General features: G+C 43.5%; 1 protein-coding gene across 1 annotated transcript in view; it reads left to right on the forward strand.

Annotated features, from left to right (window-relative positions):
- The window catches only part of LOC136855124 (uncharacterized), a 174,356-nt gene that overhangs the window by 132,569 nt on the left and 19,241 nt on the right, over positions 1-22,546 (forward strand). The window contains exons 5-8 of the mRNA XM_067131979.1: positions 5,879-5,993; positions 7,951-8,237; positions 8,321-8,502; positions 9,206-9,405. Coding sequence (XP_066988080.1) covers positions 5,879-5,993; positions 7,951-8,237; positions 8,321-8,502; positions 9,206-9,405 — 784 coding nt within the window. The remainder of the gene's footprint in view (positions 1-5,878; positions 5,994-7,950; positions 8,238-8,320; positions 8,503-9,205; positions 9,406-22,546) is intronic.

Raw genomic sequence — 22,546 nt, forward strand, 5'->3', positions numbered from 1 at the left:
ACCTGGAGAAGACTCCGCTTTCGGGAGACTATGCCAGTCTGGAGGTAGAGCCATCTCCTACCTCACCCACCAGACGGCAAACCTGTGGGCTAACCTGGTCCTGAAGCGGAAGGACGCAGTTCTTTCTCGCTTCTCCAGGTCTGTGGGGCCCGAGTAGGCAATGACCCTGAGGAACGTACCGTTGCCGGCGTCTACCTCTCTCTTCCTTAGAGAGTTGGTGGACGCTGCGATGGACAAGCATCGGGCCGATGACAGCAACCGCCTCGTTCACCAGGCAGTGGCCAAGACCTCCGGGTCTTCACATTCCACTGTGGCCAGGCCCTCAGGTCAGGCTCTTCCTCGGCCCCTAAGAAGTCCCAGTCTTCAAAGGGATCCCGTAGAAACACCCAGCCATCTTCTTCCTCTGGAAAGGGTGGGTCTTCCCGCCCCTTTCAGCCCCCTTTCCAATCCAGTAAAGGGCGCAAGGGTAAGAAGAAGAAGAAGAAGGGGAAACGCTAGGGGCAACCTTCCCCCCGACTGCTGCCGAAGGTGGGGGGGGTGCCTGTCGTGGCATTGGGCAACATGGCAGCAATACGGAGCCGAGACCTGGATAGTGGATGTCCTTCGGGAGGGATATCTACTGCCCTTCGAGTCTCGGCCACACCTCACCAACACTCTGGTCCATCTCCACACCTACATCCAAGGAACACTGAAGGACTCCACGCTAGAGCAAGAAGTGCAAGCCATGCTGAGCGAGAGTGCTGTGGAAGTCGTGTCGGACCGGTCCCCAGGCTTTTACATCCGTGTCTTCCTCGTAGAGAAAGCCACAGGGGGATGGAAACCGGTCATAGACCTCTCTCCCCTGAACCAATTCGTTCGCCAGACTCGGTTCACGATGGAAACAGCACGATCTGTGCTCATTTCCATCAGGCAGAATGACTTCATGCTTATGGTGGAGTTGAAGGATGTGCATTTCCAAATACCCATTCATCTCTCCTCTCACATCCTTGGGGAGATGGTCCTCCAATTCAGGGCACTCTGCTTTGGGCTCTCGACCACTCCCCAGGTGTTCACGAGAGTCTTCTCTCTCATGTCAGCTTGGGTCCATTCGTACGGGATACATCTGCTGAAGTATCTCAACGACTGGCTGGTCCTGGCGAGCTCCCGCTCACAGTTTGCTGCAGTACAGGGATCAGCTCCTCGAGCTTTGCCGCGATCTTGGGATCATGGTGAACCTCAAGAAGTCGGATCTCACCACCAAGCAGAGGATAAAGTACCTGGGCATGCTGATAGACACGTTAGCAGCGAAAGTCTTTCCCTCAGACTCTTGTATCAGCAGGTTCAGGCAGGCAGCACAGCTGTTCCTGTCTCAACAGGAACACCCAGCCCAGCAATGGCAAGTCATCATTGGTCACCTGTCGTCGCTGGAGAAGCAGGTACCATGTGGGCGTGTTCACCTGCAGTCTCTACAATGGAGACTAAAGGAGTATTGGTCCCAGTCCCAAGACCCCCAGTCCTTTCTCATCCCTCTTTCCTAGGAGGTGAGAGAGGACCTTCGCTGGTGGATGGACGACAGGAACCTCTTGATAGGAGTATCCCTGCATACTCCCCCTCCAGACATGCTGCTGTTCTCAGACGCATCGACCAAGGGATGGGGCGCACGCCTGGAGGAGTTGCTGACTTCAGGAGTGTGGCACCGAGATGACAGGCACCTTCACATCAACATCCTGGAACTCAAGGCAGCCTTCCTGGCTCTCCAAGAGTTCCGGAACCGAGTGATGGGACACTCCGTGGTACTGATGAGCGACAGTACCACAGTAGTGGCATATGTCAACAAGCAGGGGGTCTGGTATCCCTCCTGCTTCACCAGTTGACGATGTAGGTCCATGAGTGGGCTGTGGCTCACTCGGTAGAGCTGTCAGCCAGGTACATTCCAGACAAGAGGAATGCTGTGGCAGACAAGCTCAGCCACCAGAATCAGGTGATCAGAATCAAATGGTCCCTTCACTCTGAAGTGGCGAAAAGGCTATTCGACCTGTGGGGGCGTCCAGTCATCGATCTGTTTGTCATCTGACACAACAGAAAACTCCAGGTCTTCTGTTCTGTCATGCTGGACCCATGGGCCATTGCGGAGGACGCGTTCCAGCACCTGTGGGACAACCTCGACGTCTACGCCTTTCCTCCGTTCTGTCTGATTCGCAGAGTGTTCAACCAGGTGATGATCACTCCGAATCTCAGAATGATTCTGGTGGCACCCAAATGGCCGCAGGCCGTTTGGTATCCTGACCTTCTAGCCCTCCCTTCCAAGGCGCCGAGAGAGATCCCCCCCTCCCCCAGCCCAACCAGCTGTGTCAACCCCACGTAGAGCGGTACCACCAGGCAGTGCAGTCCCTGTGTCTTCATGGCTGAAGGTTATCCACCATCTCCTGCGAGTGAGAGACTTTTCGCGTTGCAGAGCAATGGAGATGGCTGGATACCTCAGACGATCCTCCGCGGCAGTATACCGTCTTCTGTGGTTGGTTTCGTGAATGGGATATCTCTCTGGTCGGACCTACTGTTCAGCAGGTTGTGACTTCCTCGCCTTCCTTCGCCAAGAGAAGCTTCTCTCCGTTTCAGCTGTAAAAGGCTACCGCACCGCACTCGGCCTAGTCATGCAGCTGAAAGGAGTAGATATCTCTTCCTGCTTCGAGATTTCCCTACTGATGAAAAGCTTCGAAAGGTCTTGCCCACCCCGGGATCTCAGGCCTCCTGCGTGGTATGTGACTCTTGTTCTAAGGAGCCTAACTCGTGCACCGTATGAGTCTTTATGAGAGTCATCAGACGGGGATCTGACCCTAAAGACTGTCTTCTTGCTGGCCCTGGCATCAGCGAAGAGAGTTGGCAAACTTCATGGACTTTCCTTTGATGTTAAATGCTTGAGGGGATGGGTAACATTTACGTTCGATTTCGTCCGGGATTTCGTGGCGACGACTCAGAATCCTTCGGTCCCTGACGCACAGTTCGAGTCTTTCACGATCCCCTCCCTAGAGGACTTTGTAGGTAATGAACCAGACGAGATGCTACTGTGTCCTGTTAGAGAGCTGCGGTGCTTTCTGAAGAGGACTCGACGTCTCTAGCCTGTCTCCTGCCGGAGTGTTGACAACTCCTCATTAATACTGGCTCGACCAAGAAAGAAGTGTCCAAGAACACGATCTCTTTCTGGCTTCGTGAGACGGTAAGGAGAGTGTATTCTGCTGCAGGAGAAGACGACACCAGTACGCTCCGTCCGAGAGTTCACGAAGCCCGCAGCATTGGTCCGTCCCTCGCATTCCGGAAGAACGTGTCGGTTCTTCAGGTGTTGAAGGCAGGTGTGTGGTCCCAACAGACCACCTTCACCTCCTTCTACCTTGTGATGTTGCACACAAGTCCTTGGGCACTTTTTTCTTGGGTCCTGTGGTGGCTGCTCAACAAGTTGTGTAGCTTACCCAGCTCCTCTAACAGGATAGGTTGCATCTCGCCTAAGATGTACGGTTGTGATTGGGAGAATGAATGTGGAGTGACTGGCCTCTCTTCCTTCTCCCCATCTTGGCTCTCTTCCCACGGCCAGGGTTCGGACGTACCGTTACATGCTGGATCTGGCGGTCAATGCAGGTAAGCACTCAACAGGAGCTTCCGTTCTGTTTCCATTCAGGTTTATAGAAGCAACCCCATTCCTTCCCCTTGCAAGGGGGGAAAGGAGATCATGGCAGTAAGACAAAACCCAGGCAGTAAGACAAAACCCAATGTTTGTGATTGCCTTAATGTCTCGGACTCCAAGTTCTTCCTAGCCTACTTTGCTTGAACTGACGATTCCTCTTTCATGCAAAGGGACCCAGAAGTCTGACAATTGATCTCACATTTCTTACAACCCAATCATTTGTCAGAGGCAGTTTTTTCTTCCTCGCTCTATAGACCAGGAAGGGAAGACAAGGTGTGGTGAACTCCAGTCAGTTCATAGAGACTCACCCAGATTCCTCCCTCCAACCAGTGAGTCTTCCTAATGTAAAGGACCGACGGTTTGTATATCATGTCAGAACAAATCACAGTTTTTTAAAGTAAATTGTATTTTTCCTAACTATACAAACCTGAGGTCCTGTACATTTCATGCCCATCTCATGCCACCCCTCAATCTGAAACCTGGGCCAAAAGGCAGATTGGAATGTTTACATCCGGGTAGGCGGTACTCCCACCTCCTGGACGGTAATTAACTGCCTAACCACCTTGTTCGATAGTTCAATGGCCGTTCCCAGCCTTCGCTGAAATTCCCAATGTAAAGGACCTCGTGTTTGTATAGTTAGGAAAGATACAATTTACTTTAAAAAATTATGATATTAATGTTGAAGACTCCTTTCTGTTCTCAAATTATTACTTTTAATACTTGAGGTAGAATAAGCCCATGAATCCCACCTCCTGTCAATGTGGGAATCAGCTATGTAATTGCTTGGTAAGTTACTTACATAAAAATGACATTTTTATAATAAAATGAAGTTTTATACATACTTCCCAAGTAATTACAGAGTGGGAGCCCTCCCTCCTCCCCTCTTATGGACATTGTGATGTAAATAAATTGAGCTTTCTTGCTATGTTGTTCCTGTTCTTCCCTGAAAGTGGGTGGGGCTGGCTATTTACACCAAAATAAATAAAAGAATCGCTACCACGAATTTTCACATTTTAGCTGCTGGTTATTAGAAATTGTTAGCTATGTAATTACTGTCCTTGGTAAGTATATATAAAACTTTATTCTAAAAATGTCATTTTTGCGAGAAAACTATCAAAATACTCAGGTATAAGCATTTTTAGATGGGCTTTGAACTATAAAAATAGGCAGTGATAAGCATTTTTAGAGAGGTGTCAAGTATTTGCGATTTTAGCTATTCTCGGGGGTTGTGGTACGCATTCCCGATGAATACCGGGATTGACTGTATAGAGTGTAATATATATCAATTTATAATCATTTAAATATTTAAAATCACCAACAGAGTACAGTAATAAGAAGTGGATAAAAACATTCAGGCTAGTACTGCAATGTATTAAAAATTCCAAGGGAAGGATGTCCTGGTAATACTAAGGCTAGTGATTTAGTTACATTGCAGTTTAATATATATTAAGGGTCCAAGTTGTATAGCCACAAAATAAAAATGGGTGATTGTTAAATAAGGAACTTGCTACTCATTAGGGAAATAACCTATTTATCAGGCAAATAACTTAAAATAATGCATGCATAAGTTAGTTTTATATTGGGAGTTGCAATTTGAACTATCACAACTTTATTGAAACTAGAAAAAATATGAGTAAGAATGGTGGGAAATAAAATAAACTGAACAAACAAAAGGGATTTAAATGAAGCCTTTGTAGCCAGCTACAGAGTTGTCTTCATAAATGATAAGAAAACAGAATGCATAGCGTTAAAACACGAAGTGAACGAGATGTAGATGAATGCAAACCAAGTAACCAAAGAATTACCTTGCCAGTAGATGAATGCAAACCAAGTAACCAAAGAATTACCTTGCCAAGTCAAGAGTCTGCTGGTGTACAGGACTTATGAGGTACTGTGTTATCAACAGTATGGAAATCATGTCTGATGATATAGGCTGTCAATATCAGTGGTAAATTTGATATCCAGAAGCTGCCCATAATCTATGGAGCACAGTTTATATCCTTTTAGGTATGGCATCCAAATGCATCTTTGTCAAGGTGGACTGTCACATTGTTAGAAACTATGAAATGTTATTAAGGGGTGAAGAGGTTCTGTAGGATTTCTTGAAAAGTTTTTAGTATACAAGAGAGATTATTATGTCATGCATATCTTATCATGTACTAGTTTAAGTGATAATTGAATATGTATTTTTAAACAATGTATTTTCTATTGATCTTACCACAGGTAATGATGATTTTTTCGAGAGTAAGGACGAATATGCTCAAGTGTCAGCGAATGTCTTTACTGATAAACCTCATGAAAATCCAAGTTTGAAACCACCTGGTATGCAGTGTTGTAGGTATGTCTTATATTTGATTGAATTGATGATCATTAGTCATTATTTATACGTAACTTTTAGGGTATGTAGGGTTGAAATTATAAATTTGTTCATGAGACTTACCTGTCAGATATATATATATAGCTGTATTCTCTGATAGTACTATCAGAGAATACAGCTGAATATATATATCTGCCAGGTAAGTATGAACAAACTTTATTTTATCATTAAAATATCATCATTTTGTTCATGAGACTTACCTGTCAGATATATATATATAGCTGTATTCTCTGATAGTACTATCAGAGAATACAGCTATATATATATCTGCCAGGTAAGTATGAACAAACTTTATTTTATCATTAAAATATCATTTTTCAGCAAGTGTTACTTATTTGCATTGTAGTTGATGGATAATTTTTTGGATATTGTATTGAAAACATAAGACACACAAACACATATATATATATGCACATATGCAAAATGTGTGTGGCCATGATTAAAGTGAAACAACAAAGTGCAAGATCATTTGCCTTTACTGTAAGGCATTCTCAAACAAATTACATACAGAAAACAAAAGTACAAAAAAAGCTGTTTTACAAAAAATTAACAGTTATTAAAAAAATAACTACATAAAAGTAGTACAGTGTACAACCATTTAAGGAATACAAAGGTTATTACATTTAAGTTTGGTTATCAGATGAATAGCTGTCTTGGATTTGTGACAAACACAAATCTTTGAAAATATTTAGCTTCTCTTTTAAATTTCCTTTGCATACCTTTTTAGCAGGTTCAAAGAGGTTTCTAGAGACAATATTATTATATCGTATGCTGCTGTGGACCAAGCAATATTATGTAATTCAATTTTTGCCATAAGTGTATAAAAAGAGAATTATTCTTGTGATCAGTTTTAAAAATATTTTTGTTGATTTATCGTGATATTTAGTTATTTGTTCCTTTGGCCCAGATAAAGTAAATCATAGTCCATATATGCAGGTTTGTGAACAAATGTTACTTTTCTGTTAAGGACAATATATTACACGCATTCTTTTACATTTTTTTATGAAAAGGTTACATTCACACTTGAATGTTATCAGCACTGATTTGATGGACTCAGAGCTGGTGAAGTAAAGGGTGATCTTATGTAATTCTGGCTTTCTGTGACTCATTATAGAGTTTCTTCACAGCTTTATTGTAGAAAGTATATATCCTTAATATGAACTGGATAACACAGTTCCCTACCTAGTTTTTTAGTGTCTGTAGTTCATTATCAGAATTAAGAACTGACAACTTGCATTGCTCACAGGAACATTGGAGAGCATGCAGAGATTTTTATATTACAGTACTGTATGTCGTGAAAAGTAATTGTACATAAGTTAAAATGTTTAATTCTCACTTCATAGAGTATTTGTTTTATGCCTTATGTTATTAATCTTAAGGGGGACATAATATATAACTAACCAGTATACTTTCTCTGATACTCAAGTCAAGTTGCCCTCTATTTGAATGTTCTTTTGATAATCAGCCTCTTATTGGGGCTGAAAAAATGTGAAGCAGATGTCCTAACAAAGGAAGTAAACACTTACAAATTGCTAAAGCTAATCTCTCTTTTCATTCATCCCCATCTAGAACTGTAGAGAGGGAAAGTGGGAATTGTGAGTGACAGGAATGCTGATGCATAACAATACCTCTTAGGTTACTGTGCATCATTTGAACAAAAACAGCCGTTTCAAAGGACACGGTCATCCTAGACCTAAGCAAACTTTGGGCCACATAACCAAATGAAGCATGAAGCTAGCTTAATATAAGTCATCCATGGAATAGCCTACTCTTTATACTAATGCAAAATATCTGCTGTTTCTTAGACTTTGATTTTTTAACAATGAATTTGTTCATATGAAAATTAACTAATTACTATAGTTACTCAGTGTTTTTATGAGCTGAGATTTAATGCATGAATTGTGTCCTTGTTTTACAGACGACGATTATCTCTTGAAGTGCAACCCTACAGAGTACTTAAAAAAGACAAGCTTGGTAGCTTTGTCTCTCAGCCATTGACCCCACAGTCATGGCAGCTGCATGGCCATTCTTTTTATCGTCATAAGAGACTCAGTGGATCAGAACTTTACGGTAACAGTAATAATTTTAGCAACAGTATACTAAAGAGGGAAGCAACTTTAGGTTACATGAATCTAATTTTAAAGCCAGTAGGAAGTGTTATCAACCGAGGTGGGTTTGGAGTCGTTAAACTTGGACATTTTAAAGGTATGGTTTAGTTTTGCTTTTTGTAATGATTCACTGCATATTGTAGTTTGCATTATTTAATGTTAGTGGTGTTTCGATTCAAGGAAAGTGTGTAGCTGTAAAAGTCCTTAAAGGAAAGCGACCAGCACAGTCAGCAGTGAAAGAAGCACTGCTTTTGAAGATCCAGCCACAAGCTCATATAAATTCTACCTATGCTGTCGTAACATCATCTGCTTCGAAGGGTTTTGCTAATATCTTTTGGTCCAGAATTATTGAGAGTTCTGAGGTGTGTTACTTGAAATGGTTGATAAGAATTTTTTCATTATGAAAATATTTTGCATGCAAAAGAGATAAGTACTAGTAACTGTATTGTATAATTAATTTTGTATCAATATTTTTAAAAGTTGTGCATTCTTTACTGCTTCATGAATGTGTCAACTTGTTACTTAAAAAGTTATATGCTGATGTATCTGTTTTGACCATGTATGAATTTAGAAACCAGACATGTTTTCGTTTTTTCAGTGTTGTTTTAGTGTGCAGTAATTAGGGTTAGCAGAAAATTGCTGTACTGCAAGCACTCCTTCACATTGGAGAATGTTATGCCCCAAGAGGCATTATTAATTTTTTAAGTCAGATGTTCTCTTACCTTTCAAATAGTGTGATTAGCCAAGCATAGGGTATTATGCATTAGTTCAAGAGGCTTTTTGCATGAGGTTCAGTATTGAAATCCTTGGGTAAGCAGTTAGGCACTGGCCTGTCTTCTGAAATTCAAATGATGCTAACAAAACAGTGTATCCTTGAGTGAAAAACTAAGTGAAAACCGGTAGTTAGCATTTAAAAGATTCTCATATGGAGCTTACCTTTCATCCCTTCAAAGTATAACGCCAGGTACCATAAAAAATTGACAAATCTGTACTACAATATTGACAAGCATAATTTGGACCACTATTTACTCATTGTATGTAGAGGTATATATATTTCTTTTGCAGGAAGAAGTTGTGCCTTTGAAGTCTGTGTCATCACTTTTTGGTTTGTCAGTTGAAGATGCCTTATCTCTTTCTCATGAGAATGAAGACTGCATTGGAGCCTTAGAATGGGCTTGGGTGGTGAATGAGCTTTGTGCACCTTACACGCTTCTCACACTTATCAATGATCCTAGTATTATTCTATCTGCTAGAGATAAAGTAAGGTAATGCTCATCAGTATTGTGATTAGTGTGTTGTTGCATGGTAATGTAATAAGATAGATCAGAAACAACCTTTAAAGCTAATTGCTTACATTATTATACACGTCAACTCAAAATAAGTATGCCAGATAGGTACTGTTTTTGTTTCATTGCAGTACAAGCCCATCAGTCATATAGAGCCCTCTTTGCTACCTTAATGTCACCAGACACTTCAAAATCATGCATAGATGCCTTTGACCAAAATCATGCTTCCGTCATTAACATTCATTTGACTCTTTGTTTTGACTTGTAATCTGTAAAAATTTCGTTATTTGAGTGCATAGCTGTACTTTCTACTTGATCGGCTGTTAAAAATTTGAAGTTCCCTCTAATGGGGAATGATAGGTACAACGACACAGAGAAAATCACTTCTTTTCTGCTGATGTTCAACGTAACATCAAATGTTTTGTTGGTTGGGTTTGAAGTGTTTTGCATGATTTTGTAAAAGCTTTTCTGCTTAGCTTTGGTGTTATTCATTATGTCTGATTCTAGTTCATCAAGTGTTAGATGTGAAGGATGTAAGACTCTTTGTTAATTTGACTTTTAATCTGTATAAGGACAAGAATTTCGAAAGATCTTTGTCAGTGTTGGATGGGATGTGGAAAGTTTTAAAGTCTCATTTGGATAAATTGGAAGAATGATTACATAGCTGTTTAGAACTTTCTAACATTCAAGTCCCAGACTGTAATGTTCCTCCTTCTCCTGCCCTTGTATTATCCCCCATCCTTAGTCCTCCAAGTATTTTTCCATCAACTCCTGCTCCTGGCTCCCATGCTTCTGATCCCGATGCTGTAGCCAGCCTTAAGTGTAAGTCTGACTGAATGATCATGTGGCCAACACTGTCCAAATTAGACAACTTAGGTCCTGATGGACGAAGTTCAAAGTTTTAAACTAAGTGTCAGTGCCAGTAGAGGAGGTGGCTGTCCGTCCCGCTGATTCTCTTAGACGAAGGTCACTGTCACACTCCCCTGAACCTGGGAGTAGACATACTGGAGGTCCAAGGGGGTTCAACAGGGATTGCCCACAGGCAGTCACCCCCTCATCCGATTCTGTGTCTTCTAAAGAGGAAAAGGTTGTCTGGGAGTTATGCTTCTCTGTTACTTCCAGCCAGCAGCTCCAGGACACTAATGAGAATCAGAAGACTCTAGCTCAACAGCTGAAGATGGTTCTCTCTTTCCTCTCAGCAAGATTGGTTATCTGTTAAGAAGGAACAAGAGAAGGCTGCTTTTGCCTTTCCTCCAGCAAGATTGACGGCTAGGAGATACCTCTCGTATTCAACAGAAGCTCCATCCTTGGGGGCTGCTGCCTCTTCCCAAGTTGACTGCTTTGTCTTCAGTGAAGGTATTCTTTGCCTCATCAGAATTTGACCATTTAGTCAAACATTTATTTAAGGTCCTGGAAGTGTTCAGCATTCTGGACTGGAGAGTAGGAGCACTAGTCAGGAAGATTGAAGAACATGATGTTCTTGTGACGGACCTATCTTCTGACTAGTTAAGTGTTTTATCCTTTGTTAATAAAGCAGCGAGGGATAGCTCCTCGGAACTGGAAGCTCTCTTAGTTATAGGAGTTCTCTAGAAGAGGGAGCTGTGGTGCTCCTTCACCACAAAAGGAGTTATGTCTGTCCAGAAATCTGCTCTTCTGTACTCTCCTGTGGACAGACATTTCTTGTTTCATGCAGTTGGCGGTTAAGGAGAGTGCCACCGACTTAGAGAAAAGTCTATGCAAGACCTTTTAACTCAGTCAGCGAAGCATCCCAAGGAACCTTCTGATTGTTCTCATCTAAGTCAGTATCTCCTCTACAGCAGCAGCCCTTTCGAGGAGGCAGACAGGGCTTCTCTAGGCCCCGTTCTAAGGTGCGTTTTTTGGCAAGGTCCATCAAGAAGACTTCTAGCAAACCATCTTCCAGAAAGTGACTCTCCCACCCTTTATGCCCCTGTAGGGGCCAGACTCTCTCTTTTGGAAGAGGTGGAGTGCCAAAGGCGCAGAACCTTGGACTATAAAGGTTTTAAAATAGGGTTACTCGATCCCTTTCATAGAGTACCCTCCTCCCGTAACTTCACCGATCACATTGATGGCATACTTGGAGGGCTCCAAAAGGTTTATAGCTCTCAAGGAGGAAGCGTCAGCTCTCCTAAGGAAGAAAGCCATAGAAGTGGTGGAAGATCGTACTTCAAGAGGTTTTTACAACCACTTGTTCGTTGTCCCCAAGTTATGGTGGGGGTGGAGACCTGTCCTTGACGTGAGTGCACTGAACTTCTATATTCAGAAAACGAAGTTCAAAATGGAGATAAATTAGTCAGTGTTATCCTCCATCCAGCAGGGTGACTGGATGATAACACTAGATATGCAAGACATGTATTTCCATATTTGGAACCCTGGAAATACATAAGATTTGTCTTAGGAGGCAGAGTCTTCCAGTTTTGAGTGCTGTGTTTCGGTCTTTCCACTGCTCAGGTATTCACGCGAGTGCTATCTCCTCTTGGGAAATGGCTTCATCTGTTAGGTAAAAACAATTGTCTATACCTAGATGACTGGCTTCTCCACTCGCCATCGCAGGAGCAATACACGAAGGATCTACAAGTATGCTCCTTGCCAGAGAACTCAAACTTCTTATAAATCTGTATTTAGGGATGAAGATCAACTCTCTGAGTTTTTGGGTTTTTCCCTTCCCCAAGAGAATAGAGTCCTGTCTACAGTCAGTTCAGTATCTCCTCTCTCTCCCAGTTTGCTCTGCGAATCAGCAGATGAGTTTACTGGGAACCCTCTCATCCATCGAACAGTTTGTGAAGCTAGGAAGACTTCACATGAGGCCCCTCCAGTTTTTCCTAAGGGCAAGCTGGAACAGAAGGGAACTACCAGATACAGTGACGTTTCCGATTATGGCAGAGATAAAGGAGGATCTCCGGTGGTGGACATCCAGAGACAGACTGTCAAAGGAGAAAGTCTCTTCATCTTCTGAGCCCCAACCTCTCATTTTATGGAGATGCCACGGACCAGGATTGGGTAGCACTTTTGGGCAACCTAGAAGCTTTTGGCACATGGTCTTTGGAGCAAAGGAGGTTGGACATCAACGTCAGGGAGTTTTTGGCCATTCATTTAGGCCTGAAGCACATTGTGGAATTATTCTTAGACAAAACTGTGGTGGTTCATTCGGACAACACCACGGCTCTCTCACACATCAGGAAACAGGGCGGAACCCACTCGTTCTTCCTGTGCGAGGCAGCGAAAGAGCTACTCGTTTGGGCAGACCAGAATCGGTTCAGGATCACTACCAGATTCATCCAAGGGAGAATGAATGTCCTGGCAGACGAACTAAGTCGATGGAGACAAGTCCCCTCGACAGAATGGACGCTGAATTCAACAGTCTGCTACAGCCTCTGGGAGTTGTTGGGCAGACCGACATTAGATCTGTTCGCCACATCGAGGAATTACCATCTTCCTCTATATAGCTCTCCAGTTCCGGACCCACAGGCGTGGGCGACGGATGCCATGTTAGTAAACTGTGCGAATCTGGACCTTTACACCTTTCCCCCATTCAGCATGGTGAGAGCAGTTCTCAACAAGTTCCAGTCTCACGATAACGTGTCTGTGACACTGATAGCTCCCTTCTGGCCACTCAAGGAATGGTTCCCGGACCTTCTAAAGCCACTTGTGGGCTTTCCTAGGCTTCAGCCTCAAAATCCACATCTCACACAGCCCCACCTCTGGAAATTTCACCAAGGTCTATCCGCTCTAGCTCTGACAGGATTCAGACTATCCTGAGACTTGTCAGAGTGAAGAGGTTTTCAAAGCAAGCTGCAAAAGCTGTTACCAAATGTAGACGGCAGTCTACTAGCAGAGTCTACCAGGATATGTGGGCCATCTTCCGCAAGGGATGCAGCAACAATAATGTCTCGTCTGCTAAGACCACTGTAGCTCAAATAGCAGACTTCATTCTTTTCTTAAAGAACAGAAGGGAGCTCTCTTCATCGACTGTTAGAGGCTACAGATTGATGTTGGGGTCAGTTTTTAAACACAGGGGAGTAGACTTAGGCTCTAATCAAGACCTTAGTGATCTGATTAGGTCTTTTGAGACTGCTAAGCAGCCGCGAGATGTATCTGTTTCATAGAATTTAGATGTGGTACTGAAATGGTTAACAAGCCCCACTTATGAGCCTCTCCATTCCATTTCTCTCAAGAATTTAACAAAGAAGACACTTTTTCACTATAGTAGCCTTGGCCACAGCTAAATGAATGATTGAGCTGCAGGCAATTGACAAACGCACTGGTTTTTATCAAGGAGATACTGTCTGCTCCTTTTTACTTGGCTTCCTAGCTAAGAACGAGTCTCCTCCTAATCCCTGGCCACGCTCATTCTCCATTAAAAACCTTATGGATATTCTAGGACCAGAAGAGGAGGAAAGAGTCTTGTGTCCAGTAAGGGCTTTGAGGTATTATTTAGACAGGACAAAAGAGAGCAGAGGCCCTGCCAGTAACCTTTGGTGTTGTGTGAGAAACCCGTCTAAGCCTGTGTCAAAGAATGCATTGTCATTCTTTCTTAGAAGAGGATGCTCTGCATTCTGTTAAGGTGAGGGCACACAAGATTAGGGCTGTTGCTGCGTCTTATGCATTTAGACATATGTCACTCTTGGCTATCCTCCATTCGACATACTGGAAATGCAACTCCATTTTTGCCTTGCACTATTTAAAAGAAATAGAGACGACTTTTGAGAATTGCAGTACCTTAGGTCCATTATTGGTTGCTGGGGCGGTATTGGGGAAAGAAGCACAGCAAGCACCCCTTCCTATCTATAACTTCTTTGCCTTGAATTTTGGTTGTTGAGTTCTTTTGGGAAGCCTGGGGGTACCTGTACCCGGAGTGCCTGCCAGTCTGTGGTAGTGGTATGGTGGTTTTCAATTTTTATGGTGGTTGTTGTAGGTAACATTTTTTATTTGGTCCCTTTTGATTTGGTACTGCGCCCAGGGCAAGGGCAAATTTTTTCTTTGTTGCTTTTGGGTTTTCGGAAGACTCCTTCACTCAAAAGCTCCTTCTGTAAAGTAGGGGCTTATCTCGGCTCTACTGCTAAGTCACTACAGGTCAAGATGAGCACCGACCAAAAAGGCAGTAATCTCCGGCTGTAGCTCTCTTACCAGTTAAGGTTACAACAAGCATTTTACCAGTGCTAAGAGATTTTATGTTTCAGATTCATATTCATATCTGACTGTTTTTGAAACAGAATATGCCCATTTATCCCACCCCCTATCAATGTGGGATTCAGCTATGTAATTACTTGGTAAGTTACACATATGAAAATGATATTTTCATAATAAAATTAAGTTTCATATATACTCACCAAGTAATTGCAGATCAGAGCCTACCTCCTCCTCTCTGATGGACAATTAACCCTTAAACGCCTATTGGACGTATCATACGTCGACTAAAATTGTCTGTTGGGTGCCGAGTGGACGTACCGTACGTCGACTACAAAGAATTTCACCTTCGGTCAACTTTGACTCGACCGAAATGGTCGAAAAACGCAATTTTAAGCTAAAACTCTTACATTCTAGTAATATTCAATCATGTACCTTCATTTTGCAACAAATTGGAAGTCTCTAGCACAATATTTCGATTTATGGTGAATTTTTGAAAAAGACTTTTTCTTACGCACGGCGGTAACTCAGCCGAAAATTTCATAAATTCTTTCGTCATTTTGTCGTAATTTTTGCACTGTTCTATATTAGCCGTTACATAAAGTTTTATATATGAAAATGTGCGCAATTTCATGTACAATACAGCAAAATACAACCCATGGTTGTAGCTTTTATCAGTTTTGAAATATTTTCATATAAATCACGATAACTGCCAAAATTTCAACCTTCGGTCAACTTTGACTCGACCGAAATGGTAAAAAAATGCAATTTTAAGCTAAAACTCTTACGATCTAGTAATATTCAATCATGTACCTTCATTTTGCAACCAATTGGAAGTCTCTAGCACAATATTTCGATTTATGGTGAATTTCTGAAAAAAACTTTTTCCTTACGTCCGCGCCAGAAATTCTTTCGTCACGTTGTCGTAATGTTTGCACTGTTTTATATTAGTCATTACATAAAGTTTTATATATGGAAATGTGCGCAATTTCATGTAGAATACAACAGAAAATAACTCATGGTTGTAGCTTTTATCAGTTTTGAAATATTTTCATATAAATCACGATAACTGCCAAAATTTCAAGCTTCGGTCAACTTTAACTCGACCGAAATGGTAAAGAAACGCAATTATAAGCTAAAACTCTTACATTCTAGTAATATTCAATCATGTACCTTCATTTTTCAACAAACTGAAAGTCTCTAGCACAATATTTCGATTTATGGTGAATTTCTGAAAAAAACATTTTTTCCCCTACGTCTGTCTTGTGGTAACTCGGCCAAACATCTCAGAAATTCTTTCGTCATGTTGTCGTAATGTTTGCATCGTTTTACATTAGTCGTTACATAAACTTTTATATATGAAAATGTGTGCAATTTCATGTAGAATATAACAGAAAATAGCTCATGGTTGTAGCTTTTATCAGTTTTGAAATATTTTCACAATCACGATAACTGCCAAAATTTCAACCTTCGGTCAACTTTAACTCGACCGAAATGGTAAAAAAACGCAATTGTAAGCTAAACCTCTTACATTCTAGTAATATTCAATCGTTCAACTTCATTTTGCAATAAATTGGAAGTCTCTAGCACAATATTTCGATTTATGGTGAATTTTTGAAAAAAACATTTTCCTTCCGTCTGCTCGGTAACTCGGCCGAACATCTCAGAAATTCTTTCGTCTCGTTGTCGTAATATTTGCACCACTTTATATTAGTCGTTACATAACGTTTTATATATGAAAATGTGCGCAATTTCATGTACAATACAACTAAAAATAACTCATGGTTTTAGCTTTTATTAGTTTTGAAATATTTCCATATAAATCACGATAAATAGAAAAAATTCGACTTTCGGTCAACTTTAACTCGACTGAAATGGTCGAAAACTGCAATTGTAAGCTAAAACACTTACAGTCTAGTAATATTTAATCAATTAGCTTCATTTTTCAACAAATGGGAAGTCTCTAGCACAATATTTCGATTTATGGTGAATTTTTGAAAAAAACATTTTTTACATCCGCGCGTTACGAATTCATGCATCATTTTGTGATAATATTTTCTCTGTGTTGCTTTGATCGTTTTAAAATTTGTTATATACCAAAATCATCGCAATTTAGTGTACAATACAACTAAAAAAAATTAACTCATTAGCTTCGACCGTTTTGCTTACAGCGCGATTTGTATACAATTATATACGAGTTTTTTTTTTTTTTCGCTGTCATATATTCCAATATTTATATATGATAATGATATTTTTTTCATTTCTGATGGTTGCATACTAAATTTCAGGCAATGACAAAAAAAATGAGCCAAAAATGAAGTCTTAATCTTAAAAACTAAGCGTGCTGTGATTTTTTTAAAAAAGCTTTTTTTTTCCGCTTCGGCGCTAACTCACTGAACGCCGCCGGCATACGGCAGACGTTTTTGTAAATAGGGCTTCGGCGTTAAAGGGTTAAGCACAAATGAAGTGATCTTCTCTGTGTTGTTGTACCTATCGTTCCCCGTTAGACAATGGGGTTGTTACCTACACTTGAAACAAATGAATCGCTATCGCGAACTTCAAATTTTTAACTGCCAATCATGTAGAAAGTATAGCTATGTAATTACTTGGTAAGTATACAGTATATGAAACTTAATTTTATTATGAAAATACCATTTTTATCAGCAGTATATCAGTTTTCATCTCTTCCAAAGTGTATTGAAAATTACTGTTACAGGTTTTGTCCAGCTGGCTTCATGTAAGTGCGATCTCGATCTGTACGTACGAGTTTCATGTCTGCGATCTCGATCTGTACGTATGAGTTTTATGTCTGGTGCTTCCCTTTGTTTGGTTTTGGCTTGGGTATATAGCCTATGTCCACCCTCTCCCTGTTTCGGCTTTTCACTTAGGCTAATGTTCCTGATAAGTTAAGCTGGAATAGTGAGGGTTTTCCTGCGTAGCCTATCCTAGTTCAATCCTTCTTTGGGTTGCTTACCAACTATATTTTATTGTGTCGAGAAACCCCTTCTTCCCCTTTTTACCCAATCCCTTTGCTCTCTCTCCCCTTGGTTCGTTTTCAAGGTTTGTTAACTTACCAAGGCTTGAGAGCACTTTATCCTTATTTTGGTGCTGTAGCCTACATCCCCTCCCTCTGCATTGATTGGTTTGTCCCTCAGTATTGAGTGTCTGACCCTATCGGTTGGCACCCCACCTAGGGCCTAGAGGTAAAAGTAAGTATAGCTTAGTTTTACCAGACCACTGAGCTGATTAACAGCTCTCCTAGGGCTGGCCCGAAGGATTAGACTTATTTTGACGTGGCTAAGAACCAATTGGTTACTTAGCAACGGGACCTACAGCTTATTGTGGAATCCGAACCACATTATAGCGAGAAATGAATTTCTATCACCAGAAATAAATTCCTCTAACTCTTCATCAGCCGGCGGCGGGAATCGAACTCCGGCCCATCGAATGACGGTCTGAAGCTCAACCAACTCGGCCAACAAAGGGATTAGAGGTGACCGGGAGTGCTCTCCCCACTCTTGTTCACACTCCATTTCCTTTCTTTGCTCTCCTGGCCGTAGAGGTTTTTGCCCTTCCTCCCCTTTTCTCTCGCTCTTGTCGTGCAACACAGCTCACATAGCGAGGGGACGTATGAGGATCTCTGGGCGCCCGGGGAGTGCTGTCCCACCCCTGGTCGCTACTTTGGGTTACCAACCTCCTGGCCTGTCCTCTCCCCTTCCTTTTACGTCGACTGTTTCCCTTTGTGGTGCTTCCTACCAGTCCGCACCTCGCTGTTGGGATCTCATATGAGGCCAGTTAGCGTTTTCCACCTAACTGTCTTCTGTCTTATTTGCTTTCGGCATTCCCCCTCCTTTTTGCTAACTACCTGTTTGGTGTTTCGTTATATTGTTGGGCGCTCTCCTTGCTTACCGCTCCGGCGGTTATAGTGTTTAGCGGTCGGTGTTCATCCCCCCCACCGCTACCACTTTGTTCAGGATATCTTCCTCTCTTGGCTCTGAGTGCGCCCACTTCTGGACAGTTCATAACCTTCCCACTATATTTGTATCTGTCAAATAATTTTTAACATAGTCGCTCCGGAATGTTTTTGATGGCTCTGTTTTTGTGTCTATGAGATTTGAACTGTTAGTCCGGTTTTCTCTCTGGTTTACTCCGGTGGGTTTTCCTGGTCTGACTAGGCTAATGTCGCTGCTTCGGTACTCTGCTCCGGCATTCGTTCCAGCATGCTCATATCTCATACGCTTTCAGCTGGTTTTGTCAACTGCAGGAATGCTCCGCTATCCTGCAACAAGCCAGCGACCACAGAGTCTGTAGTTCCCATTCCGGTGCGCGGTCTGTGTTGGAGAATTAATAGTTTGGCACCCGGAGGTTGTGATGTATGCTACGCTCTCTCCGAGCAGGCTACTCGATGTATCCGTAGGTTTCATATACACCTGTCGGTTTTACCTCCGCCAAACTCCGCCTCATATGACTTATTAATAGTCGCTCCTTCGGTGTTTGGGCTCTCTCCGGGCAAGATACTTGATGAATCTGTAGGTTTCGTATACACCTATCGAATTTATCTCCGCCAAACTCCGTCTCATATGACTTATTAATAGTTGCTCCTCCGGTGTTTGGGGTCCTAATTTTCCCCCTCCTGGAGGCCGGCCGCAAGTCTCGTAACTCTTCGCTTCAGACCCTCTAGTCCGGGGTCAGCGACTTCGGGCGAAACGTAGAGGCGGGAAAATCCTATGTCCTTTCGGTGGACATTTGTAATGTTCCTTTCCCCGGCGCCCAGATCTCAGCGTCAGTTGCTGAAGAAGTTGCTGCCCCTTTGGCTACCGGGGTCCAAGAGATGACCCGGTCATCTTAAAATAAATTAGCTATTTGCGGAGGGTTGACTGAAGACGTTGCGGCCTTCAGTCTCGTTCTCGAACCTGTGAACATCGTCCTGGAGCAATAAGTAGGTGCGGGAATAAGTGAGACAAACTTTTTCCGCTTAGATCTCTTCCTTCTTTTGCCTTTTTCCTTTAGGGGATTCGTTAGATCCTCATCCCTTTTGGACGGTTCCTGGTCTATCGTCCCTAAGGTGAAATCAGTCAAAGAAAGACCTTTTTTAAAACCCAGAAGATCCGCTCCAGGGCCCCCTCGAGGACGTCACGGATCTCTAGTCCGATGCCGTCTACGAGTTAGGCCTCGTCTTCTGGAAAGGGACACGGCTCAAGCAGAGTAAGGCGGTTACCCCCTCCTTCCTTTGTTGCAGACTCTTTTGCGGGTCTCCTTATAAGGAGCTTGACATGAGGGTCATTGACAAACTATTAAAACTTTCTAACCAGCTTTCTGCCTCATGGGTCCGTGCTTTCCCTTTCCCAGGAGCTTAAATCCCAAAGGGATTAATCTCAGGATTCATTAGCGGCGGATCACCTGCAAAATCCTGCTCCGTTCCGGAATCCTACTCCGTTACGGACACCTCCACCCCTTTTCCCCTTCGGTCTGGGGAACCCTTGGCGCCTAACCCTTTATGCTTCCCAGCATGAAGGTACCCTTCTATCGAGGGTGTGGGCGCACGGAGGTTGGCGGAATTGCATTTCTTCCCTTCCGGTCTGGTATCCCCTTATCCGGGTTTTGCCAGACTGACAGAAGGGGCATGGAATGAATCTATCTGACAAGATCCCTAAGGAAACCCTCATCTTCCCTAGGGACTGGGCACAATCGTCTCTGTTGGGAATTCTATCGGAGTGGCAGGCGGAGAATTTCAAGCTCACGCCAGCTAAAGGAGTCTTTACTGTGTTCTCTTTGAGAGGCCTGCTTCCTACCCCTTGTGCTCCGAATGTAGCCCCTCTTATCAACAGGCTTGTTTCGGAAGTAAACCACTGACACATCTCCGGGAGACAGATCCCACAGATACGTTCACAGTGAATCTTCTAACCCCGGACTACACTTCTAATTTATTCAGCATACAGCCCCCTAAGCTTCCGGAGTCGATTCCCGGAAGCTGAAACAAGGTGTAAGGACAGGCTTGCCAGGTCCTTGAACTCTTTGACTTTAACAGAAGCAATGCCTGTGGTATATAATGGCGGTTCGTTGTTTCGGGTCCTGATAAAATCCCTCTTGTCAGGTTTTCTGCAGGACCTGTTTAATTTCATCACAGTCCGGACGGACAGCTGAAAACACATCTTTCGGCAGCCACGTTCTGCCTTGAGCCAGATAGGCTTATGAACAGTTTCACCTGGGGAATTAATCTTTCCCCAGGTGGGCGTTGGTACGGTCTGTCCGGGGCTACTAAAGTTAATCAGAGCCTCCGTTCTCGTTGGGGTCTACCCTACAAGCGGAAACAATCTGAACTTGCCGGGCCCTATCCCAAGTCCGGCAAGAAGTTCATGTAGTTCAAGCGCCCCCCTGCTCAGGCAGTGGTGCAGGCTCTTCAGGTTCCTGCCCCTGGACAACCGTCAGCCTCTCACTCCCAGCCTCCACCTCTGTGTGTGCTGGTTCAGCCAACACATCAGCCCCTAGTGGCTCCCCCATATGTCTCCGCCTGGGTTTTCACTGTTTCATACGAAAACCCAAGGAAAGAATTTTCACTAGGCATTCTACCAGAGGCACTGTGCCTCGGGGTTATCACAGGGGCAGGGAAGCATCCTGCTCCTCTCCGAGAAATTGGGAAGGCAAAGGCTCCAGGGGAGACAAGCAAGCCTCCTCCCAGTGGTATTTCTCAGGTGGGCGGGAGGCTGTACCATTTTCGGGGCCAGTGGAACTTCAGTCCCTGGGCCCAGAGTATAGTTATCAAAGGCCTGGGGTGGAGCTGGACTGTTTGTCCCCCTCCCCCAATCAGGTTCTGTCAGTTACCGGCCAGGGCTCTGGAGGACTTTGTGAAAGGTCTGTTAAGGAAACAGGCAATAAAGAAAGTGAGACACTTGTAATCGCAAGGAAGACTTTTTCAGTCTGCCAAAGAAGTTCCCTTCCGCTGGAGAATAATTCCAGACTTGTCCCGTTTATATTCCTCATTCAATGCGACAAGTCTCGGATGCTTACAGTCTTGTAGGTTCGGATCCTACTACACCGTGGAGCCGTAACCACCTCTATAGGCCTTTCCGACGCTTCCTATCACGTCTTAGTTGCAGGAAGGTTCTCTCCCTTCTTGGGATTCAGGCTCGGGGGGGCAGGCGTACCCCTTCAGGATCATGCCCTCCTCAATGTAGCCCCCAGAATCTTCGCCAGTTTGAGCCGTACCGTAGTTCAACAGCTCCGGTATCAGAAGGTTATGCTAGCCACATATCTAGTCGCCTGGCTCATTTGGGCATCCAGGGTCGAGGATTGCCGGAGAGTGCCGGCCATTATAATCGGCTTTCTGGAGTCTCTGGGCTTCCAAGTATACAGGAAGGAATCCTGCCTGATTCCAGAGGGTAGCCTTCAGTGGTTGTGAATCCAGTGGAAGCGGAAAGAGATAGCAAGGGCAACCAGGCATTTCATAAACACAAGCGTACCTCTCGCCGTGCCCAAGAAAAGGTCTTGGGCTCTCTTCAGTTTGCTTCAGTGACGGTTCTCCTTCTGAAGTCAAAGCTGGAGTTTATAAACGGGGTATGGCGGAGTCAGGGACGTGTCTCCCTGATTCCTCCTATTTGACAAAGGCCTCCGGCCTTGGGCAACAGTCAAGAGCTTATCGAAGTCAGTTCCTCTTCAGCTTCCCCCTCCGGCCTCAGTATTCCACACCGTCACCTCTCTGAGGGGGTGGGGTGGATATTTTTAACTCCATGAAGTACATGGAACTTAGTCAGCCGCATTCCGGCAGTCCCATATCAATGCCTTGGGGGGGCTGTGGCAGTCTTCCTGCCCTTGGGAAAACTTCTGCCTCCCAGGAGGATTCATTTAAGGCTGGTTCTGAACAACGCAGCAGTAGTGCACTGCGTAAACAAGGGGGTTCGAAGTCGAATCGAATCAATCAGGTTATGGTTCAATCTTCTCCATAGCAAACAGACACAAGTGGCATCTGTCTGCCACC

The sequence above is a fragment of the Macrobrachium rosenbergii genome, chromosome 3 (assembly GCF_040412425.1).
Source record: "Macrobrachium rosenbergii isolate ZJJX-2024 chromosome 3, ASM4041242v1, whole genome shotgun sequence".
Lineage (NCBI taxonomy): Eukaryota > Metazoa > Arthropoda > Malacostraca > Decapoda > Palaemonidae > Macrobrachium > Macrobrachium rosenbergii.